The 27,822-nt window shown below is 38.3% G+C and overlaps 1 protein-coding gene across 1 annotated transcript in view; it reads left to right on the top strand.

Annotated features, from left to right (window-relative positions):
* Positions 1–13,867: 13,867 nt before the first annotated feature.
* CNTNAP2 (contactin associated protein 2) overlaps positions 13,868–27,822 on the top strand; it is a 1,235,323-nt gene continuing 1,221,368 nt past the window's right edge. Inside the window, exon 1 of the mRNA XM_050890726.1 lies at positions 13,868–13,964. Coding sequence (XP_050746683.1) covers positions 13,868–13,964 — 97 coding nt within the window. The remainder of the gene's footprint in view (positions 13,965–27,822) is intronic.

Raw genomic sequence — 27,822 nt, 5'->3', positions numbered from 1 at the left:
GCGTTCTGAGTGCCTTTCTGTGCAAGTTTTCTGTCTCAGTAAGTTTACTTTTGAAGTAAGAAAAAAAAACACTGATACGTTTTATGTGACAATGTTTGGGATGCAAAAAAAGGGGAGAAATGGACAAAAGGAAAATTCACAACATTCATTTCAAAATGTGGGCATAGGGATGTCTTAAAAGGGATACATAAAATTTTATGATTTCATTGTAATAGAGTTTAACAATATATCTGTCCACTGGAAAGCAAGCAGGCAAAAGGTATGCATGTGTTTTATAAATCATACACAATAAAAATAACAGTAACATTTGAGTCTGTTTGAAAGGGGGCCTATGGCTGTATTATTATAAATGGGTTGATTTAAACCCATTTCTTTTTTCTTTTTTTCTGGCTTTCAACCATGCATTTTGATGTTCAACTATTTTTCTTGTTTTTAATCTGAGTAGGACTCAAGAATAATTTCAAGATAAGGGGCAATGTTGGCACATGAGCATATGTATATGCCAACCATAAATATATTTTGGCTGGAAATTAAAAGAAGGTTCTTGACCATTAAAATATTCTTATTCAATTTTCCAAAATCAACAAAAAATATGGAAAAACTTAACAAATTTTAAGGTAGAATTCTTGATATCACAAGGGGTTGAAATTGATAGATCAGGAAATCTTTTCTGGTCTTTGATTCTGATTAAGAAATGCTTCTCCTACATATGGTCTTGTAGGATTTTTTTCACCATCTATCAACCTGGTTACTTTCTGGATAACTAAAGTTATGATGGATCTGGAAGTGTGTAAGTTTTTCTTGGTGTAGGTAAGAGACAGATCCATGGACTACGTTTTTTAATCAGTAATCAAGCTTCATGTTAAGATACAACTGACCAAGTAAGAAATGTGTGTGTTTTCCAGATAAACTGGAAAACTGAGTTAGACAATCAGTTATCATCGAGTATTTTCCCCAATGCTATCATAAAATATGTCAGTTAGATATAAGCAAGACAATATAAACTTTATGGGATCATAGACTCAGTCCAGCTCACCATGAAGCCAGTGAGGGATTTGGTCATTGACAATAAAAGAAAGGCAGGGTAGGCTATGAAAGGCAAACTGATCCAAATGCTCTCTCTATACAGCAAGCACTGATTCAGCATAAGTGAGGAGCTATGATTTTGTTTTGGTATAACAGAGAATGTGAATCAAATACCTTTCCCAGCTCTCAAACTAATTTGGAAATACCACGAGCAGTACTTGAATGCATATGTAAGATTTTAATTATTGTTCTCCTCTTGCACAAGCTGGAGAGGAAGGAGTGATTGAGTGTATGTATCCTGTCACCAGAAAGCAAAGGAAAGGATTACTGTGCATCCATGGAGGGGAAAAAAAGTAAATTGTTCTGATCTATAACTGTTGGTACAGCAGGGATGGGTTGACTTTAAGGTCTTGTTAGGAGAGCAAAATGCTGTATTTCTTGTTTAGCAATCACTCAGAGCCAAAGATCCAGTATCTCCAGTTCTTTTACATTTTACTTTGAGAGTTGATGATAAAATAAATGGAAATGTTGGAAGACTCCTTGAGGAGAGAGAGATGAGTAGCCTGGCACATAGGTTGGTATAGCACAACATTTGGGTTTCTGAAAGAAGAGGCAAGGACAAAGGAATTTTTCTTTTGTTTCAATTTTGGAAGCAAAATAGAGATTACAATTAAACTTTTCTCACAAACTTATAGAAGAGCACACAGAATCCCTTTGAAAAGCTGTTTTTCTTTTAAAAAAAGACTTTCTTTGTTTGCCCTTTTTTTTAAATTTAGATAATTTGCAAGGTGTTACCTAGCCCTATTAACATGACTATATGAATGCTGTTGTCCACCCGGTATTTGCATTAATTTAAAGGGAATCACTGTACTTTGATGTTTCTGCTATCATTGTGATTAGAGGCAATAAGAAATTTCACACCTTCTATGATAAAAAAAGAGAAACAGCTGGACAGAAAAACAAAGAAAAAAAAACAGCACCACTGCCTCCCTCCTTTAGTTTCTTGTATGAGCTGCAAAACTGTAGAATGCCTACTATTTTCACTGCTTAAAAAAAAGAAAAAGTGCAGTATTTTCTTTGATTTGTCTGATGATCGTGTTCTTTCTTCCTATCTGTTATTTATTTTGTTAAGTTTTCTTTGTTTTGTGGTGGGATTTTTTTTTCCTTTTTTAAATTATTAGTATTAATATTGTCATTTCTGGCTAACTACAAAAATTTAGGCTTGATGTTAACTAGCAAATTTCAAATCTGGACCATGCTTGCAAGGAAAAGGCACTTGAAGCATCTTGTATAGCAAGATGCTTCACAATTCCCAGTGTGATTCCACAATTCTCAATGTGTTTATTCCTATGACTTCAATATGAGTGAGCCAGCACAGTGTACGTGAGTAGACACAGGGGTGAAGCAGACTCTATGGAGGGACAGCAGAATCTCTATTCTAAGGCAGGCTTCATCTTGGCCATATTTTCTGTCTACAGCTGTGCCAGGTACTCAAGGGTCTTCTTGTAGTTAAAGGAGAGGAAATAGGCACTTTAGTGATGCTTGACTCCTCTGATCATGTGCAAACATCTAGTTTAGGGTAACATGAATCTTATCCTAGATGACACTGACAATCCTGACTAGCTCTCTGTCAACTGTAAAGGGAGACTAAAGTGACAAGTTCAAAGTTCGATGTCTATATTCAGATGAATCCTTCCTTGATTTGTGAGGGAGAAAGATGCTATCCTTGTTTTTTTTCTTCCAAACATTTACGTGTTGTAGTCCCATAGACTGCTGGCTGAGCAGCAGAGTGAATGTTACAGCAATCAAGGTTTAAAATAAAACCAAGGTCAACTGAGCTGAACAGAAGACTAATGAACAAAAGATGCACTTTTTCTGGGAAGAACAGTTTTTTCAATATCTGAGTTGTCAAGATATCCCCGTGAGTGTGTTTATAAATGCTATAGATACTTCTGAAGCCACCTGTATCATCAGACCTGCTGGTTTTGTAGGCAGCTGGTTTGCAAGAAGTGTGACTGAGACATGTCCTGGAGCTGATGGTATCCTCTGTGCCTGTACATGCCCAGGGGGTTAATATTTTGCCAGACAGCCTCTAAGCAGGCAGTCCACAAGCTGATGGAGAACCAGCCATGTGGATGGAGAACACCTAGAAAACAGGTTATGCTGTATTTACAGCTTTTCAGAATGGTACTGACATATCCTACAACTCTTATATAGAGTGGTCTTCACTAGAGTTAGAAGTGGCAAGCAACTAAATCACTAGCTGCTGTAAGATGGGTGAGTAGAGAATAGTCTTTCAGTCTTTCATTTGCATCTAAAATTCTCCCACGTTGGCAGGCATGTCTGTGGGTAGAACAATGAGACCTTACTTCATCATAAAGTTGGAAACATAGTAGGACTCAGTGCTTTTATCACAGCAGCACTTATAATTAGATAGCATTCCTTTTGGTTCTTAAAGAGATTGCATTCTTTTTGGTTCTCAACGTTTACCAGAGATTCAAGGTCTTTTTAAAGTGGAAATAAAATAGCCTGCTCTTAGTCTTTCTTTTGCACAGAATACAGCCATATAGACTTCAACACATTTCAAGGTTTTTGACCGGGATACTGAAGATCTTTCACTGTTCAAAAGTGACAAGTGGTGCTATTAAATACCTCTCTGCACTCAAATCGTTTCTACAAAATGCAAAAATTTCTACAAGATAGCACTGTATCACTTTTGAATGATGCACAACAAAAATGTGTGTACTCTGTAAATTATGAACATTTCTACTACTAGTTTCATCTAGTTCACCTATAGCTCTATCATATTTTCTTTATGGATAGCAAAAGGCATTAGCTTGTTAGCTACAGTCATCATGTTCCTTTGATTCCTTTTAAAGTACTTTTTACTTAGGTTCTTCTGCCTTTTCCTCTTAGAGTGCGTTTCTGATGATTAAATCTTTCATACTGTCTCATACTCTCTGCTATCTCCATCAAAGTACTAAAGGAGCACTTTCAGTTCACTTGCCCTGATAGGGAAACTTGCCCTATAGGGCAAGAGGCATAGCTTTTGCTGATTTGTCCATCTGGCTTTAAAAACTCGATTTTGGTCTCAGAGCCAGTGGATCTTGTTTACAGCAGTTGGAATATGGGTGATTTTGGACACTGCTTAGATTTCTGTGCTTGTTCTATACATGGATATAATATTTACTTACCTCGTTGGGAAGCTTAATTCAATATTTGTATGATGCTTTGAAATCCTTAGATGCTGTGGAGAATAAATTATTGTTCATTCATTACATGCCACATTGCAGTGAGTAACCTACAGTAGTCTAAGTACCTTTTATTACCAATGCCTTTATAGCTAAAAACTCATGCGCTATTGTAGTAGTAGGACTTTGGTCTACCTAATGTGACTTCTTTATAATTTTTAATTAAAAAATGAGATAAGATCAAGAAGTATAAGATTTTTATCAAATACAGGTGTTCTTCCATGTCTGATACTTTCAAAAAAGCTGAGAAGTGTCTGAAAGCTAAGTGATTTTTATGTGGCCATACCTCACAGAAAGTATCTCCAAGTCACCCTGTGTTTCATAAATATTGTGAAAAGGATCTGTGCTTGAAAAAAAAGGGACTTTATCTTGGAAGATAAATCTGGGTGACTGATATGACTTGGGTGGCCTCTTCCAGTCTTGTTTTCTTATGGATGAATGTATTTTAATAATAAGCTTGTCATTCTGTAATAGATATTTGTATTTTACTTTATATGTACATGATATTAAATATTTACATAACATTAGGTATTTGTGTGAGTGGGTGATACATACACATACATATTCTGCTCTTCAAGAGATAATAGAACTGTATGGTGGGCTGGTACTGAAGCCCCTGACATGTAAATAAGGCAGCTTACCCACAGGCTCCTTCACAGTTCTGCGGTCTCTCATTTCAGATCACTTTTTGCTTTTTCTTAGAATCCTCCTTCCTCAGTTAGGGAGCTTTCTATTCTCCAAACTAGAGAAAACATGCACAAAAAGTTTTTCACGTGACACCAGACTGGATGGCAAACTCAGAGTGCATTGTGGTGGTTGTTGCATAGAGGGTTATTATTGTCTCTCTTAGCTTCATGTGTGTACCGACAGTCTAGCTGCATCTCTCCTGCTGTTGTGTAGCAGGGCATATGATAGTTCATTGCATTGACCTATTGATTGCAGAAAAGACTTTAAAATCACGTCTTTGATTAGATGTTTCCTAACTCCAGGCAATAAACCCAGGCTGTTTTGGAATGTACAGATTAAAATCTAGAAATATTAAAACCAGAACATGGCTCCTTATAAATTAAGCTGAAGTGGTCTTTATGAAAGGCCTCTGCACTATCAAATCTGATGAGAGGCTGCATGTCATTAAGGGTGGTCGCAGATGCAACATTCATACATCAGAGAGCTCTTCGCATTGTGTGCCTCCTATCAAGGCTTCCTGTTTGCTTTTGGTATGTCAGTGCAGAAGGAAGAACGGCAAAAAAGGTCACAGTGCCGCCCTGCAATTTGTATTTTTATTTCATTCCCTTGTTGCTACTACTCAATTTATTCCTGATTCTATGGAAAGAAGTAATTTCATTCTCAGTTTCACCTTTACTTTCAAAATGGCTACCTAGGTGTCAAGAGCAATCATTTGTGCTCACAATATTTGTGTGTGCACTTATGATATACATGCATGTATGATTTTATTATATGCTACTACAGCCTGCTGACCGCTTCCCCTGAAAGAACATCAGACTAACTGCGGGGGGACTACTCTGAAGAAGGAATGAATAAGCGACCTCTTTTTCAGGATTTAACTGCTGCAGCATAGAATTTATATCAATATGACAATAAAATAAATAGTTGTTTTCAGACCACCATACCAGTTAGCACCCTATCATCTCCTTAGTTCACAAAACCCTATACTGTCTATTTTTCCATTTAAAGTAATAGGAGGGTTAGTGGCTTTAATGAAAACCTGCAACTGGTGAATGGGAACATTCTTCAAGGCATGTGATACAGTAGCTCCATTGTGAGCTGTGGGCTGATCTGATCTGGTCAGGCTCAGCTGGAGGTCTTGCACAGCTCAGAAACTCCACTGAAGCCCAAGGAGTTACTATGCCTGCATAGCCATGGCAAGTGACATCCTAAAGTTAGCATAAAGCTCATCTAACACTTTCAGTTTTAAAAAAAGTTACCAGATATTGCCAATGTTCGTACAGTTGGTGTTCTTAATGCCAGACTGTCTTTGTTAGAAATCAGAATCCTTGCAGAAAGAAAAAAAAAAAAAGAGAAACTCAGGAAATGCATAGGAAATTATCTGACAGGCAGGTGTGCAGACAGGCAAAACAGTATGTATTTATCTTTTAAGTGTAATCATATTCAGGTAGTATGCAGAAGCTCCAGTCATGATTGACACCCTGCTCTGTACTAGGTGCACTGTAGACACATAATAAAAGGCAGTCCTGGAGTCATAATGGAGAATTACTGGAGCTTCACATTTAACTGTAGCACCAAGTGTCTTACCACAATCAATTGTATGAAAGAATTTATAACATGATTCAAGAGGACTCTGGATACTCTTAATACTACAAGATAGAGTAAATGGTAGTATTTTAAAGTACTTTTATTGTCATGTATCCATATGCTATCTGTAGTAGGAGATGAAGATAACTATGGTTTATTAGTGTGGTAATTGAGACTGAATGATGCGGACAATGTAACAGGGAGGCAAATATATATTTACTCAGAATGCTTAAATGCTTCAGTAACTTTAGTGCATTACTCTGCTAACCTCTTCCAATCTGTTAAATATGTATTGAGTAGATAATGAGGCTATATCCTCAATAGCACAAATTATTTAACGTGAAGCAGTGGTTTAAAGCTACTAGTTGTGAATTATTCTAAAACCTTTACCAAAGAAGTTCCTAAGATGGGGGCTGTAGATCACTGTCAGTTTAAAGCAAGAAATCTTGTCAGATTATGCTGGCTTTTTCCTGTGTTTCCAGCTGTTAATTTGCATTAAAATATGGCTAAAAATACATCAGTTCTTCCCTAATATTACTTTACTGTGGAAGTATTTACTGTATTCACCAAAGTGTTGCTATGTACTTGTCTTGCAAAAGCCTTCAAGTCACATGGAGTCTGCTCATCCAGGCATAAATGATAGTATAAGAAGAGCGGACAGTCTCTTCTCTAGCATTTACTTTGCAGACTGTGCATTAGTGAAAGGATGCTTTCCCCCACACACAAATAGCAGAATGAAATGTTCCAGATTGATTTCAATTTCTCCTTTAAAGGTGACTAGAAATAGTTCCAACATAATTGCAATAGCTTTTGATAATATTACTATAATTCACCTTGTGTGTGTTTTTTTCAACAGAGACCTTCTCCTATGCATCCATGAATTGCCTATGAAATGGTCTAAACTGAATTAAGAAAAGACTATTTCAGCAGTCTTTTAAATGTACATTTAAATGTATTTTTAAAATACATTCTCAGTAAAATCTGTTGTATAGGTTGATAATTAAATACAATGCAAGCTTAATGTAGGTACTTGGAAAATAATAAACATCTTCAGAGTTATTTTGTACACTTAAGAGATGTATGGTGTCTGTCTCTTTGTACAGATGGGACTTCCTCAGATGTCATAGGTATAAATATAAGGGATAAAATCCTATTCCTGTTTGATTCAATAGCAAAACTCCCTCTAGTTTCAGTAGTACTAAGATTCCACCTTACTCATCTAAAGCACGCGAGACAAGACTAGGACCTAGAAAATACCATTTAATGTATTTGTCATTTAGCAAAAATGTAAATTATTTATAAAAATATAAAGTCAATATAGAATATTATTGCTATTGATAATAGCAATATGTAACATTACTAAGAGGGAAGGCACCTATGTGATCTAAAAAAAAAAAAAAATAAACTGAGAGAAAGAAAACTTTTAAATTTACGGAGTCAAAAACTCTGGTCTTTATTCCAGAATGAAATAGAAATAGATTCATCAAGGGGTCAGTCTTTCAAGGACTTAATCCATATTTTAAAAATTTTCTAGATGTTTTTCAGTGCAATCTTCTCAGGTGGTGAATTTGACAAAATCCTCAAATGACCACTGTATTCAGATGGCTATTACTGACCCCATCCTCTACTTCTTGTGCAAAGAAAATCTCATCCTGCATGTTTTATGCACATGACATGTAAGATCCAGCTGAGCTTCCAGTTAGGCTAGTTGCATTAGTACCAGCCACAGGTTGCTCCCTAAAACAGTCAATTTCTCAAAATAGGTATGTTCATGGATATAACATTTCCAGCTTGGAAGAAGAGAATAGTAAAATAGACACCATATTAAAATAATTTGTCTCGGTGATTCTCAAATGTTGTTTCATTTTTTCATTAATAGACTTTAGGGGTAGTAGGAATGCAAAATTATTTTGCAATATAAAAACCATCCAAATAAATTAACAGGTGGTGCTTAAACGAGAGAAGGAGGGACACACGCTTAAGGTGGGGTTCGAAGGCAAACTCAGAAGAAAAAGAAAGACATGAATGTGTGGAAGAATACTGTGTCTTGGAGGACAGAATTATTTTGGACTGTTCAAGTGGATGACCAGTAATTAAATTATATTTGTAAATAAACAGATTCTTCCGTTTCTTCAAGGAGCATTAAACTGGAAATGAGCTCAAAATAAGACTGGTGATTAGTGTAAAACAGTTGCATTTCTGACAGGTAACCACCATTTCTGTTTGGTTGTTTTAGTAATGATGCAGAATAAGAATGGAATTCAGTTCTGTTTGCACATCTATAAAATGCAGATTCGAGTCTAGTATATGACTGAGACATACGGCATGATTTTTTGTTTTGATTGTCAAAATTTTTCATTATGCAGTGTAGACTGATGGAGACCAAGGTATCCCAAAAGAAATTTCGAAAGGTAGATGCTGTCTTGAGCACATGTTTAGACTATAGAAGATGTAGGGGCATGAAGCTGAAAACTTCTGAGCATCTTCCATTTCTTTTGATGTCTGTATGAATGAGAGTCTGGGGTCATAATTTTTAATAGTGACATACTGAGCATTTTGAGAGTTTAACATTCCTTTTTTAAAACCACCTTTGTTATGAAGCATGTAAAGAAAGAACTAGAATCATATTTTGCTATGATTACCTATATACACATTTCCAGGTTTTTATTTGCTTGTTTGTTTTAGTACAACTACAACAACAAAACAATGGTCAAGCCAAAATGCATTCACTTCAAACTATAGTGCTATATTTTTAGCTGCATGAAGCAAGAAGAAGATAATGGCTCTTTCCTGCCAATGCACCCTCGTCTTCCTTTTTACATTAGGAAGGTTAGGAAACCTTTCCATACATTTCTAGAAAATAAATATTTTCTTCGGGTCTTTACAGCTTCTCACAGGCAGATGATCACAATTTTCATGTGCCCTCTTTCTCCCTCAGAGAAAGACCCATTTTATAGACAGTCCCAGTAGAAAACCCCATGTTGTTCTTAATAAACCCAAGACTTCCCTCAGTAACAGAGCTGTCCATTATATGGCATTTAATTCTATGCATATAATCATAAAGTCATTTGGTCATAATTTGAAATACATTGCATCTGTCTTTCCTGTCTGAAGTCCTCATATCTACCATCTTAGAGACTTGGACATAAATTCTGCTATGGGTAATTTTTAGAGCTCTGCCGTGCAAGGGGTCCTTGGCAACCAAAAATATAGAAAGGAAAAACTATGTTAAAAACGTAGTTTGTTAGGAATAAAGAAGCATGGCTTTTACTTTTCAATATTAATTCAGAAGTTTCAGGTTCTTTTTCAGTTTGGCTCATTTTCTTCTGTGGCCCCAGCTGATCTCTGTATTGGATGCCATTTGGTCCCACTAGTGTTTGAAATTCTTAATTACCCTTTCTAGCTTTCTGACATTGTGTTTTTCTTCTTGACATTCACATACTGTAAATATAGCTCTGTCCAGGATGAATTCCATTTAGCAGACAATGCTTGACAGCCCTAGTAAATTCAGAATGATTTATTCATTCATCAATATGTGTGTATAATTTCCATTAAGCTCAATAAAATTTGTGTACAGCTGTACACAAGTACAATAACTAGAGCCTTTTAACACTTTAGTGTCTTCGTAATTGCCAGAGAGATTTCACCAGTAGACTGAGATATCTCCCCAGCTTTTAAGGCTCTGGGAGTGTTGATTTGAAAAATAAGGAAAGATTAATTTTCTTACGGGAGTAGCTTTGCTGGAAGATCCTCCTTCTGCACATCTTGGCTGGTGTGTCTGTCCCAGCCTGCTAGGACACTTTCCTAACCTATAGTGTGTGGAGTACAGGTCCCTGTTGACCCAAGTTGCAGGCACTTGCCGGTTGCAGGGTAGGAGTGCTAAAACTTGCAGTTGCCCTGCTCAGACTGCAGGAGTGTCTCACTGCTTGCTTAGAAACAGCCTCACATTTGCATTCTGGAAAGGAAAGGTTAGGAGGAAGAGTAGAAAAGAGAAGTATCTAATAACTTCATATTGTGCCCTAACACAATTTGACCATGTTTTCATTTCAAAGGTTAATATATTCAACTTGGATTTGTTGAATTATATAAAGTAATATTTCAAAACATCCTCCAGGAAAAAAAAAAGAGAGTATATATATGATGGTTAGCTTATTTTATAGGACTAAAAAATGCCTGAAGATCTTTGTAATGATTTTTGTGTGACAGAATCAGTCAAAGTTAATGATTTTGCAGGCCCCAGTTGTGGTTATATTAAAAATAATTGCATTACCCTTGCACAACTCATTGCTGTTGCTACATAGTTTAAATATTTTATGTAGTTTTTAAGGACTGATCCTATTCTGAGGTGGGGAAAAATGCAATAATCTGTGCCATTTCTTCCCTCTCAAACCACAAGGAAACTTTCTACTATCACCGTTATTGAGATATTCATCAATCAATCCACTGAATCTTCCTGTTTTGAATTACTTGTCTTATCCTTTATAACTATTTTTTAAATGTGTGCCTACTTGTGAGCAATTTGAGCATGTTTTTGAAAACCCCAATTAGCATATGCTAAAGAAGTGTGAAGTCTGAACAACTCAAATCAAGTCAGATTTTTGTCCAGTGGAGGACTTCATGAAATGGGTGATAGGCAAGTACATATGTATAAAAGTGTAAATGGGTGATATGCAAGTATATTGCTTTTGTTGTGCTTGTTGGAAGGATCTTAAAAAGCAGAAATTTAGTTTGCAAAATGGTCTGCTGAGCTTTTAAATACGTAATCAGAGAAGCTGCTTATTACTTACTCAGGTGAATAATAAAGGCCAATGAATACTGAAAGGGTTGCAAGATCTCAGGATGAAAGCGGTAGGATTTTTTGCATGTCATAGTCAGAAGTTTTTCTTTTTTCCGTGAATATATGCAGTCAGTTTCTGATAGTGTATCAGCACTATCACTTCTGCTGTAGCTAAAGAACAGAAAATGTAGGTTTACAAATTAGAAAAATTGTGGGATATAGAGCAGGAGGAGAATAGAAGATGTTAACAAGAAAGAAATTATGGAAAGAGGCAATTTTGAACTAGTTTAATAGCACTAATTAATGTTTGGTTCTGAGTTTATTCCCCAAAACCTCACATATCCTAATGATTACTGAACATCAAAAAGTGTCTGTGGGTGTAAGGAATGGGGAGAGCATGGCAGAGGGCTCAGAATGATGCAGAGAAGAGGTAACAAAGTCTCTACAGGAATATTTATTCTTTCAAAAACAGAGATAAGTATAATGACACTTAGCATTCATAGTGCACTTTTTCATTCCACATTTGCTGCAGACATATTGGCATTACTTCTATGAAAGCATTTAAAATATGAAAGTATTAATACTTGATATGGATAACGCAAGGGAGGGAAAGGTTCAAGGAGGAAAAATTATGGCAGCTGGACAAGATTACAGAAACACTTTTTCCCAGGACTGGCACTTAAGCTTTGTCCTGTGCTGTGCTCAGACCTCTAGGCCACAGCTCTCAGGGGATATCACATATTACGTATGGATGAGTTTTCAAAGTGACCTAAAAGATAGGCACTCTACTCCCTCTGAAAGGCAACAGGATTGAGGATCCTAATATCCCAACGCCTTTCTGAAAATCTCATGTTACATACAGTCTTAACCACTTCATCACACTCACTAAATAACAGCAGATACTTGTTAACAACATGTGTATTAGTCACTGAAAATAATATATTCCTGTTTTGGGGCTCCTCTAAAGAAATTATACCTCTCCATTTCTCAGCCTTCTCTATGTAACACCTGAGAAATAATTGTTTTCATTTTTCTTTGCCTCATTGATGGTAGAATAAATAATCCATGAATAACTCCCCACTCTCATTATTCTACCATATCTGGTGGGCAATAACTTTTGGTTCAGTTTGTTTAAGGGCAATGGCAGGAGGGATGGAGAGGGATGGAAAAGAGCAGTCAGACTCTTGAAAGCCCTAAACCGTAAGGCTAGGATATGGCCAGGTTGTCTCAGTCATCTCTTGTAGGAGAAAACCGTAATGATACTTTAATGCAGCTTGCTTCCTGGCTCGCTCTCGGAGTGAGAATTAATTACCGAATGAAAACATCTGCATTAGCGGCTCCTGCAGCCCCAGCTCTCTGCAGGCGGGATGGTGCTCACCCCCCCAGAACTAGGACCGCTCGGAGGACTTGCCTGCTGGCCGCCTGGCTCGGATCCCGGCAGGCTGGAGCTCGGGGAGCTGCTGCCATCTCGGTGTGCAGGGGAGCGGCGGGGAGGGAGGCAGGAGCCGGCCGCGGGGGCTGCCGCTGCGCCGCGGGGGCGGGCAGGGGCGCCGAGCGGCGCGCTGCACCCAGCCTCCGCGCCCAGCGTCAGCACCGCGGACAGCGGCATCGGCGCGGCCTCCCCGCGGCTCGGCCCCGGCCCCGGCCCCGATCCCCGCCGCGGTCCCCCGGCTCTGGCTCTGAACCAGGCAAGGGAGGACGAGCAGGGTCCTGGAGGCCGGAGGGGCGCAAAGGAAGAGGGAGGAGCTGGAGGAAGCGGAGGGAAGGGGAGGGGAGCGCTAGCGAGAGGATTTTCCCTTCTGCTTTTTTTGGGGGGGAGGGGGGGAAGGTTGCTGCTGCTGGCGGCAGCGTTTCCTCCTGCTGGAAGATGATGAATACTTGAGGAGAGAGGCTCTGAGCCTGCTTCTCTGCTGCGGGAGTGTCTCTCCCTCCCTCCCTCTCCCTCTCCCCTCTCCGTGATCCTGTGTGAGTGTGTGTTTGGCTCCTCGGCTGTGTGTGCGTGTACACTGTGTGTATATATATCTGAGCTGGGAGGTTATTGCAAGCTTCTCTCAGCAGCGCTGCTCTGTGCAGGAAGAAGGGCTCAGCTGCAGTGGTAGCATCAACAGCAGCATTAGCAGCACCAACAGCTTTTTCCGCCTTTCTCCCTTCCTTCGTCTCCATCTCCCTTTCCCTTGTCTTTTTGGGGGTTGCTTTTTTAATTTTTCTTTTTCTCTTCTACAATCCTTGTTATTTGATACTTCGGGGCTTCCCCCCCACCCCCCACCCCTTCCTCTGAGAAGGAGGCACAGACACACACACACACAAACACAGAGAAATAAGGGAAAGAGAAGTACCGGGACTTACCCTGCTGCTGCAAACCCAGAGATAGCAGACGAAGAGGGGGGGTTGGCTTCTACCCCAAGGTAAAGCCCTGCCCCCTTTACCTCCTCGCCACCTCCTCCGAGAAAGAGAAGAAGACACAGAGAAGGGGGCAAAGTGGAGAAAAGCAGGTCTTCTGCGGCTGGCATTTGGAGTACAGGGAGCCAGGAAGTGAAGGATGGTTGTGGTTACCCGAGCTGGCTGCAGGGCAGCTCTCTTCCTCTGGATTTTCAGCAGCATTAGCTGCAGAGCCAGGACTGCTCTGCCTGCATCTCGTAAGTACCCTTTTCTAAGAAGCATGCACAATTTCAGCTCTGCAATAAGCCAGAGGGGAATTCCCACAACTCTGGGAGGCTGATTATTTTTTCTCTGCTGGTGAATCTTGTGTTTGATTTTCTGTGTATTTGTATGTGTATGTATGCACTGAGGTTTGATACTGTTCACAATGCCCCCCATCAGATCATCCGTAATGTAGATGATTTCAGTGGTAGCTAGTGTGGAAAGTTGAAAGACCTGCTCTATGATATAGTCTTGGTTCTGCAATGGAGTCAGAGGGGGAAAGGAATCAGATAGAAGCTGTTCAAAGTTTGGGGGCGGTTTTTGTTTGGTTGGTTGGTTTGTTTTGTTTTGTTTTTTCCCACCTTCTTCAGAAGGTATGCAATTTGCATTTGGAAGTACTTCATTTCTACAGTTGTGTGAGGGAAAAGAGGAGATGTGAGCAGTTTCCATAACTAGTGTTTTATCAAGGAGCAGCAAGAGAAAATTTTGTCTTATTTGAAGAGGAAAGAACGATGGTGAGTTGATGAGAGGGAACTGAGCCAGGACAGCTTTTCTTGAGAGTGAAGTTTTGCTTCCCATAATAAAATGAGCAAAGATATTTTAGAGAAGACCAGAAATTGCCCCCCTAGGGAGGCAGAAATAGTAGAGAAATGATCAAGCATCTGCTGAAATGCTGAACTTCAGACTGGAGGAGTGCAGAGCACCTATACAGGACCCAATTCTGCTATCAGTGTAAAAATGACAGCATACTCATTGATTTCAATGGGTGTTAGATCAAATCTTTAACACTGCACTGAGCTGTAGTTTCCAGCAAAACATTTGCAGGTAGATGTCAGTGTTAAGTATTTAGTTGTTTCTCTTCAGATCATGTAAAGCATTTGCCATTTGCAAAGTATTTTTGAAATGCATACTGAAATGAAGCAGTGCATTCTTATAGAATCGTCAAACATAGACACTACTGTTGACTTCCTCTGCTGTTTATAGAGGAAAGAAATATCCTGAGATGTTACAGATAGATGTGTTGGGATTGTGTGTATGTGAACGGGGGCTGATTCTACTGATGAATTGTCTTAGAATGTAAGGTATATACTGCATAGAGATCTATGTGGATCATTGTATTTATTTATTTGTTTCCTTGGGGGCAGGAATGAACAATGCAATGATTAGGGAACTGGAGCACTGCTATACTTTCTCAGTGGGTTTCTATCTGTTATCACCTGATACCTACTGAAAAATAAAACAATGTTATTATTCCAGGATTTGCTTATACTTAGACATTTATTTGTGTGTCAACAGAAAATGTACAGCAGTGTCTGCATTGTATCTAGGTCTCAGAGGCTATAGGATGTTCAGTTATTTTTCTACCTTTGATTTAGGAGAAATATTCATCCTGAGGTTTACTGCTCAGTTTTGACCGGCTATCTAATTTTTCTTCTGAATATTATTTCTTCATGATCATCTCTCAGGCTCTGCATAACGGGAATATACAGGAGAAAAAAAAGATTATGATTTAGGTTGTCAGAAATCTGTTCTTGGAAAACAAAGTTCCCTACACTGCTTTTCTATAATAGGATTTCTGAGCTTTTTTTCTGTCTTTCAGTAACTAATGGCTGTAGTTTAACTTGAAAATGACCTACAGTGGGTTATCTGATTACCCAACAAACAAATCTTCAACTTTTGAGAGAAGGTAGTTGAGAAGTTACTGGTTGTAGTAACATCACTATAACCAGAAGTTCCATGAATAAAGGATATATATAAACTTAATTACAATTTACTCATATATATTCCCATCTTGACAATTTTTTTTTCAGATATTCAAAGATTTCTTTATATTAATTCACCTTCCAAGAGCTTATACACTACACTCCTTATGTAGTGTATAGCATTTCATTTCTGACTCACTTCTGAAAGTGAAATGGAGCTAGATTTGTTTACTGGAAACAGAGATATAGCTAGAAGTACTCCTCAGCCTTAAAATTATAAAAGGAGTGTTCACATTGCAGTACATGCTTAAAATTCTTGTAAAGACGTACGGGTGCTTGGGAAGTGGTACCACAGTAGGAACTCAAGTGCTGTGTCACAGTGTTTTGGTGCACCACTTAACTGGTTATTCTGTTGCACTCTTTGGTTTACAAACTGGTCACTGTGCTGTATTTTCTGGGATTGTTTGTCACTTTGTATGCAACTGATTGTGAATGGCATTGGGGAATTTTGTTCTCCTTTGACAAGAGAATGCACTTAAGTTTTTTATCTCTCTTCCCCCCCCCCATCAGTTGATTTTGAACATCATATTGGGAATACTTCTGAAAGTATTGTGTGAAATGCAACTTTAATGTAAAACTGATTTCCAACCACATTTTTATTTTCTCCTCCATTGCTACTTCATGTTTTGACTTTGAAGAAATTAACAACAGCAAATTTGTTCTTTACAGTATTTTTTAGGAAGTATGCAAGATTCATGGTGTACAGTGAAATACAAATCCCTATATATGAGCTTGCTATTCAATATTTTCTTACAGTCTGCTTGTGCTGACATAGAAAAAGATAGTTTTCAGAAAGAATAGAATTGGACATCACATGTGAATATATTGCATCTCAAATGTTTGTTTACTTTGCAAAGTCAGTAAATCTATCTCTGTCATTAAAATGATGTCTCTCAGTAATACTGATTCAGAAGTGATTGTGTTGAAAGCTTTGAATCTCATTCAGTTTTATCTCAAGATGAAGTGGGTGTTGAAAGCCCATCTTGTAGTACAATAAACATTCGCTGTGATACAGTATCACACACTGATACTCAGATCTTACTGTAAATTTTATTCATAGTCATGTTTTTCATACCTTGGCAATAAATTCTTCATATTCCTGCAATTTTTTTGAAATAAGCATAGAGGTATCAAAACACTCTTAACTTGTGGAATCAAGGCTAATGAACAGCTCAACCAGGAGAGGTCATCACAAGATAAAAAGTAACACAGAAAATTCAAATTTAATGCTTTATAGTCTTTTACATGGCTTAAAGATGGAATGATAAGAATATGACAATGGGTAGACTAACTTTAACTTGTGTTCTTATAAAAAACACACATAAAGCAGCAACCTTGTCTTTTTAATGAGACAGTTAAAGGGCTTCATCATAGGATCATCTGCTTCTCTCTGAAAGCAACTCACTTAAAAAGTAGTTGTCTTTCACAGCTAGGTTTTATTTTTGGTTGTGCCTGTTTATGTGCAATGCAAACCTGATCAGTACAGAACTATTAAAATTTCTGGTTCTGATACTTTTCATGCTTTTGCAGTAGGTCCCATACCACTGCTGAAGTTGAAGTTTAACCCCATTTTACAATAATTGACGCAGAAATCAAATGAGGGGCAGGTATAGTAAATCATTAAGATTTGTGTATAAGCAAAAATATGCATCTTTTAGCTTTGACTGCATGGCACCCAGACTTTCCTTAATAGCTTGGGTAAGCAAGAAAAGTATTCAAAAAGTGTAATGTCCCTTTTGAAAGAGCAAGGCATTGTACAAGAAACTTGTTTTCAGGAGTTCTGGACTACATAGAATTAGAGAATCTCTCCTTCCAGTTCATGGTGCTTGAATGTTGGGTATGTGGGGATGTCATATATTCTATTAGACTCACATTTGGGAATAGCTCTCTTCCAGATAATTTTTCAGACATAATGGTATTTTGTGAAATCTGGTCAATTCCAGTTGTGTTTCTGTTACATATGAATAACATTTCTTAGTTTAGGTCCTGTTGTCTGGATGTAAACTCAGAGATCCCACAGAATTTAGTTTCAAGTATACCAAAACATTTTCATGTAGGTTTAATGTTTCATCATTTTTCTTACCCCGGGTGTCCAAGCAGTAGTTATAAACTACAACTAAACTTTTAAACTGAGGGCCTAAGTTTCCTTTAAGACCATAGGATTTCATAACATTAAACATATGCTTTCTTTTTTTTTCTTTTAGAACATTTTAGCTATAAATTAGACCAAAATTTACATCCATCATTATATAATAGTACTGTTATTTAAGGTGCTATACATCACTATGTAATAAAATTAACATTCAACAGGCAAACAACAGTTTGTTAATTGATTATTATTTATCAACATTGAATTGAGTTACTCAGGGTGACTTTTCAGATGAATATGCTTTTCCTAGAACAATACGTTACCTTACATGTGAATGAAATAATAATAAATAGTCTGCTGTCATTTCCAAATTGGTGACAGCAGCTAGAGCCTGTGTCGGTGCTGAAAAGCTAAAGTTTCAGAGAGTCCTTAACTTCTGTGTATGCAACATTGCACACAGCCTGATTGCAGACATTCATCTATATACAGAAAGTCTGATTCAAAGTTTGATATGGTCAGTGGGCATTGAATCAATTGCAAATGTCATTGAATTAATGGTTTAAAAACTGGTTTTTGCTTGGGTTCTTTTTGCTTTGCTTGTGTTTTTAGTTCATTTATTTTTTTAAACTCTGGTACAATAATATGGAATAAGACACAAAAAGTGCTTCAGTAAGTGGTCCAGTCTGCAAGCAAGTTTGAAAGTGAAGTTAAAGACTATGAATTGAAAACTTATCTCTGTGAACATTGGCTACTTCTTTTGCAAGGAGACGAGAAATATTTTCTGATTATGTCTCATTTTTTTACTCAGCTACTTTTAACACAATTGAAAGATTATTTCAGTTAATGCAGTTGTGACAGGAAATTCTTTATATATAATATACTAATCAGACATTAGAAACTGTAGATCTACTTGGATAACTCACATCACTATCAATCTGTGACAGTAGGTCTTCCTAAAGGAGTTCTTTACAAATTTCAACTTGGATCTCTAAATCTTATAAAGCATCAGATCTCATGTTCAATGTTTAGTAATTATAGCAATATTTAAGACTTTGTAATACTCTTAATGCTTGGGGCAATAACAAACTGTGCACAAACTATGGGGGTTTTCTACGTTTTCTTTTCTACATATACCGAAGCTGATCTACCTCTGAGCAATTTGACTCATAAGTCAAACATGAGATAACTAGTTAAGTCTTGAGGTGTGCCACCTTGCAGGTCTGTATTTCCTAAATACCAGTCATGCTTGGTCTTACAAAAGTACATGGACTTGCAAATGTGTTTCAGTCACTTCAGATAGATAGAAAATGTTAGAGAAAGCAACATTAGTCTTCTTCACCAGATGAAACTGTAAGTGACTTTTTCATTTTGTTAGTCTTCAAAATTTTAAAGAATAAATTTAAAATTATAGCAGTGTTTAGAAAGAGGTAATTTGATCAGGGCGTGATTTCCAAAATCCACATGAACATGGGATCCTTCTTTGAAAGATCAGGAAGATCTGTGGGACAGAGAGTGCAGTCTGGTAGCTTGAGTCTTCTCCCACTGAAAGAAATAGAAGTTGTGCCTCTGATTTTAAGAACTGTGTGGTTACAGTTTTTGTCAGTGAGAAGTTCATGATTCAGTCTGTTGGTATGAGATACTAGAAATGATTAAAAGGTTCTTCAGACTTCAGCCTTTGAACTAACATTGATTTTATCTGTATTACACTTCATTTATTCAGCTGCTTTATTGGCATTGCACAGGTAGATAACCTGAGTCCACCAGCTAGTTGTAGAACATGTTAAATCTCTAAATTTGGTGGTGTAGGAAATTGTGGCAATCAGTAATCAATTCTTTTAAGCCATTTGCAGTTCCAGCTTTGAAGATATCATAGATATAATAAAAGCATTCCCAAGACTGATGTTTGACATTTACAAAGAACTTGGGCACATCTAGGTTTTGATAGCTCTGCAATTTTACAAGCAACTTTACAAAGTTGAGACCTTTCCTGCCTGAGAAATTGTTTCAGTATTCATGCACTGCTGTAGTAGCTGGCCATTTCCTATTTGTTCCTTAAGCTTGAACAACTGATAATTCAGAGCAGAAAAGGATATTGACATTCACATTTACCTCTTTCCTGTGCCCAAGAAAGTCTAGAGATTTTTTGGCTTTACAATCTCCTGTAGAGGTGGTTCTTTCAGACATTTAACTTAAATGGTCATGCTAGGCCCACTGAGGGACTGAAAGATTTATTTACACTTACAGTTCATAATTAGATGTTAATATTTATCAACATTTAAAATATTTATCAAATATTTTATTTTCAGCTGTGTACACACTCCAAAAATATGTTTTAAATAAATCAATGACTAAGATCCACTTGACATAGCTAGAAACTTTGTTGCCAGTTTTGCATTTGTATCAGTAAAAGCTCAGGTTGTGTAACAACTTTAAATGTGTAAATAAAATAAGCAGCTAAAAATATTTTCTAGTAGCCAGGGAGCTTTTGAACTGTTGTAGCCAAAGGATTTTCCATCCTACTAATGAATGTGATATTTTAGAATGAACATTTATTATTTGTTTCTTTAGAATATTTTGAAGTCCCAGTTTAAAGGGAAAGTAACATTTTCTTGTAGAAAATTAATGATCTCTTTAGATATCTGTCTAAATATAACATAAACTTTCTGTTTGATTTTGTAAAACTGCTATATCATTTAATATTTTGTAACCTTTGCTCAGGGAAATCAGCCATGCACATGCTATATTTCTCTCTACTTTCTCTGTTTCTACAATGTAGGAATTATCTGCCTATAAGCATTTTTTGCATCAAATCTGCAGGTGTGCCACTGCCCATTTTTTATCACCTAAATGGTGATAAAGCCTTGGCTATGTCTCTGATTGATTGCTTAATCATCTTGTATACTTACACCAATATTTATTGTGAAGCCAATGAAAACATGCGATTTAGAGGGAAGGAATGGAGAAGAAGATCAGCAGATGAGCTGAGGAGACTGCAAGGGTCCATTTCCATAAGGGGCAAGAGAAAGTCTGTGATGGAAAGTTTGCCAGAGAAGAAAAGGAAGAATTACTGCCGTAACAAATGGAAGCTTAAAAGTATATGGGCCTAATGCAATGGGATGCAACACAGCAGGCAAAGGAACTGCAATATATTTTAGGTTTACTCCCAGTTACATCTATGGGAATAGTAGCAAGACTATGGTTGGGAAAAAGTCCTATGTGTTAAAACCAAACCGACAAACAAGAAAACAAAAATCTTTAATTTACACCCTGTTGACCCAGTTTTCAAACACAGATGCCTTACTAAGATCTCTGGCCTCTGCCTAGATTGTCAATGAGACATAGAAAGGGCTTGTACATGTTCTTTTCTTTTCCCTGAATACAGATAAAAATTCAAAGATCTTTAAAAAGATGAGGAAAAATGAAAAATAAGGAAAATAAATTAATTCTAAAACATAATTAAAAATGAAAACTAATGGCCTCCCACCATTGTTCTGGACCATGAAAAAAAAAAAGCGGGGGGGGGGGGGCGGGGCTGAAGAGATGTTGTCTCCCATACGATGATAGTAACATGTTTTCTTTCTGCTGAGGAATGGAGTCAGAGGGAGTCGCTTGCCCTGTCCACAGCATTAGCATTGCATCAGAAGAAGAGTGAGCTTCTGTGAGAAATGGAGTCAGAAGCATATCCTGCACAGGGCAGGCTCTGCTGGCTACATGCTTGCAAGCTCCAGCAAGCTGTACTCTCTAATATGCTTTCCTTCAGTTTTACATCCAAAAAAATTATGCTACTGGGCATACTGTCAGTTATATGATGAACGTCCCTACCTGCTTCTTCCCTGGTATGGCCAAGCTGTTAGAAATTATAGTGGAATTCCCTATAGATAAGAGATGGTATCCATTACAGTTCTAGCCTTCTTCCAAAAACACACACCACCAGACCACACACCTGTTTGCTTCTGCTCTTAATTTATTTGCCATTTCTTACATACCTCCTTTCTCATTTTATTTATTATCTTACTCCCTGCTCTCTGTCCTCTCCCCACCCTTTCCTCCAGCAATAAACTGTCTCCACTGACTTCTCTTGGATTTTCATTGATTCATCGCCATATGGAGTAATTTGCTGAGCCTGAAACTAAGGGAGATTGTCTTCATTGATTCCTGATTAATTCATCCATATGTGAAAGCTAGGTACACAGGTAATAACTCAATTGAAATTCCTTCACTGCTTAATTGCTATGCCATAATCCTGGCATGTTAAATCAGATAATCAGAGATTATGAATGAAGTTAGGATTCATTTTTTTCCAAAAACAATTATTAGAATATCATTATAAGGAATGCTTTTATTAACTCTGTTTATAATTATGCATAAAATGCATGTTCAGACTTTAGGTCAGTACAGAACATATATAGTATATATATAAAAAAAATTGCATCAAAGGAATGCTGTGAGTGAATCATGGTCCCAAACCTACATATTCATAGCTTATAAAGCCAAAAAGGATCACTGAACCCAGGTACAGTGATATGGTAGGTAGTGTTACTACCTTCATCTGCTTTACACATCACAGAATCATAGAATCGAATCAATGAACCACAGAATGGTCTGGGTTGGAAGGGACCTTTAAAGATCATCTAGTCCAATCCCCCTGCCATGGGCAGGGACAACTTCCACTAGATCAGGTTGCTCAAAGCCCTGTGCAACATGACTTTGAACACTTCCAGGGATAGGGCATCCACAGCTTCTTTGGGCAACCACAGCTTCTTTGGGCAACCTGTTCCAGAATTTATTCCTTCTGTCTAATCTAAATCTACCCTCTTTTAGTTTAAAACCATTACCCCTGTCCTATCACTACATGCCCTGGTAAAAAGTCTTTCTCCATCTTTCTTGTAAGCCCCCTTTAAATATAGAAGGGCCACAATAAGGTCTCCCCAGAGCCTTCTCTTCTCCAGGATGAACAACCCCGACTCTCTCAGGCTTTCTTTATGAAAGGGAGAAGCCCTCTGACCATTTTCATGGCCATCCTCTGGACCCGCTCTAACAGGTCCATGTCTTTCTTGTGCTGGAGGCCCCAGAGCTGGATGCAGTGCTCCAGGTGGGGTCTCAGGAGAGCAGAGTAGAGGGGAAGAATCACCTCCCTGGACCTACTGGCCACGCTTCTTTTTATGCAGCCCAGGATACAATTAGGTTTCTGGGCTGCAAGCGCACATTGTCAGCTCATACCTGAGCTTCATGGTTCACATGGGACAACTCCTCAATCCTGTCCAGGTCCCTCTGGGTGGCATCTGTCACATCCCACCTGTGGGAAGGGAGGAGTGACTCAAATTCGCAAATCCCCTCGGTTTGGACTAAGGTGAGACAACACTCAAGGTCTGTACAAAAACATCAACTTAACGAAAAACTTGAGAAACTTCCATAAAACGAGTATGTTATAAGCGTTGGCCCATGCACGAAATATATGTATACCTAAGCTATGTGGCTTTGCACGAAATCAAGTTAAGCCTGATGTTAACAACTTCAAGAGAAGGGAGAGAGAGGGAAAGAGAGAAAGAGACAAAGAGATAAAGAGATCACCAATCCTGGATCCAGCGTTGGACCAGCCAACAGGGGTGTTCAGTGTGGAGAGTCCCCCTAGAAAATGTGTGCACCCATATTTATTGGTTCTATTCTTGGACTTCTAGAACCTTCTCTCAGCCCAGCTCCAGGAGTGGTTGAGACACCCGTCAGTCAAATCAAGAGAAGTGACGCTAGGCCCCTTCCCATGGCTTAACCCTTTCTCTGGGCGTTTCCCGGGCTTACAGTATAGTCACTTCAGGCCTGTCCCTTACAGCATACCTTCCCTCAGGCATATCAACTACACCACTCAGCTTGGTGTAATCCACAAACGTGCTAAGGGTGCACTGAACCCCACTGTCTATGACATTAATAAAGATATTTAACAGTACCTGTCCCAATGCAGACCCCTGAGGGACACTACTCATTACTGATCTCCATTTGGACATTGAGCCATTAACTGCAACTGTTTGGGCATGCCTATCCAGCCAGTCCTTATCCATCTAACAGTCCATCCATCAAACCCATATCTCTTCAATTTAGAGATAAGGGTGTTGTGTGGGACCTTGTCAATGGCCTTGCAGAAGTCTAGGTAGATTACCTCAGTAGCTCTTCCCTTGTCCACCAATGCAGTCACTCCATCGTAGAAGGCCACCAGATTAGTCAGGCACGATTTGTCCTTGGTGAAGCCATGTTGGCTTTCTCTAATCACCTCCCTGTCATCCATATGCTTTGACATAGCTTCTAGGAGAATCTGTTCCATGATATTCCCAGGCACAGAGGTGAGGCTGACTGGTTGGTAGTTCTCAGGGTATTCATTTTTAGACTTTTTAAAAATGGGTGCAATGTTTCCCCTTTTCCAGTCACTGGGGACTTTGCCTGACTGTCATGACTTTTCAGATGTGATGGAAAGCAGCTTAGCAACTACATCTGCCAGTTCCCTCAGGACACTGGGATGCATCTCGTCAGGTCCCATGGACTTGTGTATGTTCAGGTTCCTCAGATGGTCTTGAACTTGATCTTCTCCTACAGTGGGTGAGACTTCATTCCCCCAGTCCCTGCCTTGAGATCCAGGGACTTGAGGGATGTGGGAAATGCAATGGCCAGTGAAAACTTGAGGAAAAAAGTTGTTGAGTCCCTCAGCCTTCTCCATGTCAGTTGTCACTACATGCCCTGTCTCATTTATCAGGGGGGTACAGTTTCTTTTGTCTTCCTTTTCTGACTAACGTACCTGTCAAGCTTTTGACACATTTCCTCCCAGCATTGAATGTCTCAGTCTGGAACTATGTTCTTTATCCTAGATTTATGACTTTACACATGGCCACATTAAAATGCCTAATGTTTCCTTTTACCAGCTGACCTAGATGTCCCAAGCTTGTGACGTGTAAACTTCAATTTCAGGTCGTCTTCAGCTTCAAAGAGTATGCATTTTTCTGCAGTTCAAATAATAAATAACGAAGGGTTGAAAATCAGATTTCCACTGGTTCTTACTAGAAACCACTCATTTCCTTTGTTACGGTTACATTTTGAGATATTTAGTATGTCACATTTATAATAATTCTGTATCTTGGTTAAAATAGTGTACACTGCCAGTCAAATACCTTCAGAATTCGAAATGCATACTATTACAGTGTATGCAGAAACAGATATAAATGCATATATATGCAAATTTCATGTGATCCAAATTTTTCATCTCAGAAAAAAAAACTGCCTTCAAAACATCAGGATACTTTGACAAGATCTACTTTTTATAAATCCATGTTGAGTTGCACTAATTACATTTACCTCCTTTAAATTTTTATTTATCCGGTTCTATTATTTTGTCTAGCAGCAATGTTAGTTGGAGTGGCTTGTAATTACACAGGTCATCTTCAGTATCTGCACACTGTACTTTCTTTCAGTCTTTTGGAATTTCCTTGGTGTTTCAAGGGTTAGTGAAAATCAGCAATAACAATGCTCAGAGACCTTTTCAGATACAGGTTGCCCTGCTGGTTTTTAACTGTCCAGCCTTGTTAGCTTCTGTTTAACATCTTCCTCAGTTTTTATTAGAATGTAAATTGTTTTGTTGCCACTCTGGGATCTGACTATGCAGTCTTGTTTGTTTTCCTAACACTGTATGTTTTTGTCTTTTCTACATGATTGGCAATTTCACCACTTGTATGTAGCAGTCTTTTGGTATGGATCCTTTTGCTCCTCACCTCCTCTCTCACCTCTTTTTAAAAAAAAAAAACCCAAACCTGCTTTTTTGTTTTCTTTTTTATTTTCCTTGTGTTTTCTGTGCATAGATAAATTAAGCCTTGTATCCTTTTGCTTATAATTTTTCTATATTTGTTAGATTGTGATTTACAGAATCACAGAATGGTTGAGGTTGTAAGGCACTGCTGGAGGTCATCTTGCCTTGCTCAAGCAGGGTCACCTAGAGCAGGCGGCCCAGGACCATGTCCAGAGGGCTTCAGGTATTCAATAACCTCCCTGGTTCTATCTCCCCTCCAAGGAGATACTCCACAACCTTCCTGGGCAACCTGTGCCAGTGCTTGGTCAGCATCACAGTGAAAAAGTTTTCCCTGATGTTCAGATGGAACCTCCTGTGTTTCAGTGTGTGCCCGTTGCCTGACAGGTGCCTGTCAGCCCATTTCTCCAGCCTGTTGAGGTCCCTCTGAATGACAGCACAACCCTCTGGCATATCAGCCACTCCTCACAGTTTTGTGTTCTCAACAAACTTGCTGAGGGTGCACATCATCCAGATCATTAACAAAGATGTTGAACAGGACTGGACCCAGCACTGACCCCAAGGATACACTGTTCCAACTAGGCTTTGTGCCACTCTCTGGGCCTGGCTGTTCAGCCAGTTTTTAATCCACTTCACTGTCTGCTCATGCAGCCCATACTTCATCAACTTTTCTATGGGGATCTTATGCGAGACAGTGTCAAAGGCCTTAATGAAGTCCAGGTAGACAATTATCAACTGCTCTCCTCTCATCTACCAGGCTAGTCATTTCATCATAGGATTTTACCAAGTTGATCAGGCATGACTTCCCCTTGGTGAAGCCATACTGACTACTCCTGATGATTTTCTTGTCCTTAATGTGCCTGGAAATGGTTTCCAGGATTAGCTGCTCCATCACCTTCCCAGGGACCGAGGTGAGGCTGACAGGCCTGTAGTTCCCTGGATCCTCCTTCTTGCCCTTCCTGAAGACCGGAGTGACATCTGCTTTCCTCTAGTCCTCAGGCAGCTCTCTCAATCACCATATGTGTTGTCAAGCATTTGCTAAAGTGTTTTTAAACAATTCCCATTCACAGTCAAGTTTTTCTGTTTGAACTCTTAAATCCTGAAGAGGTCTAGCTACTACTGCTACTAAATTTACTTAATAATGGATATTTACCTCCATCAAGGAGCAACTAAAATCTGCCATTAATACTAGAAACATGTATACAGAAAATGTTTATTTAGAAAAAGATATAGAAGACTAACAAGAATCCTATCCAAGACCAAACTTAGTAGGTCATCTGTATTCAACTGAGCATTTAAACAAGTGCTTTAAAATAAACCCCTGAAGACATCCAAACATTCCTGAATAAGTCTTTGATAATGATAAATGTTTTATTAAATTCTTGGTTGAAATAGGACAACCATATACATAAACACATATTGGAACCAAAGTAAAAGACTGCAAATGGCTATTCAGCTACAATTCTCATTATTGAATGATAGTATAATGGAAGTGTCTGTTCACTATATTGTTGATGTTAATGACCCTAAATTTCAAATATAAATTTATCATTATTAGAAGTTTTAATTCTGACCTATAAATTAAAATATTATATGCATATAATTACGTGTTAAAATATTTTAAAATATTTATTTTTTCTAGCCTGGAAATAGTTGCACCTAATTTAAAAAAAAATAGATTAATGTCTTTGAAAAAGAGTTTCTGAAATGAGCGAGCAAATAGTCTTTCCATGTACGTGTGCATACAGGTAATAAAGTTGTCTGGGTGTGTGTTGGTATATTGTTGGTAACAGATATAATGAAGTTGGATCGAGCTTCCTCTTGAGTAGATGGCAGAATCTTGCAGGGAGTTACATAAAATTTTTGCTAAGTTTTGAGGCTTTACATGCAATTCCATCTGCGACAGGGGATGTTCCTTCAGGCAGGGACAGATTACTTCATAAGTCCTCTAAGGTTAATTTTAATTTGGCAAAAGGGCAATAAAACCAGAATCTGGAAAAAAGGCACGCAATACATGTTTCTCATCCAGTGATGAATTTGGAACATAGTGTGATATTTGCAATATGTTTATTATAAGTAATTTTTAAATACCCTGGGTTAAATGAATATAGGTAGTATATTATTTCCCTGTCTTACACATGCAGATGTTCATGGGGGAATAGTTGTCACGCAAAGATACAAGTATCTTTCAAATTCTTCCACTGAGCCTGGTCCACAGTTTC

This window comes from Gymnogyps californianus, chromosome 2, assembly GCF_018139145.2.
Source record: "Gymnogyps californianus isolate 813 chromosome 2, ASM1813914v2, whole genome shotgun sequence".
In the NCBI taxonomy this organism is placed as follows: Eukaryota; Metazoa; Chordata; class Aves; order Accipitriformes; family Cathartidae; genus Gymnogyps; species Gymnogyps californianus.
The sequence above is the reverse complement of the archived record's forward strand: the minus strand, read 5'-3'. Positions and strand labels throughout refer to the sequence as shown.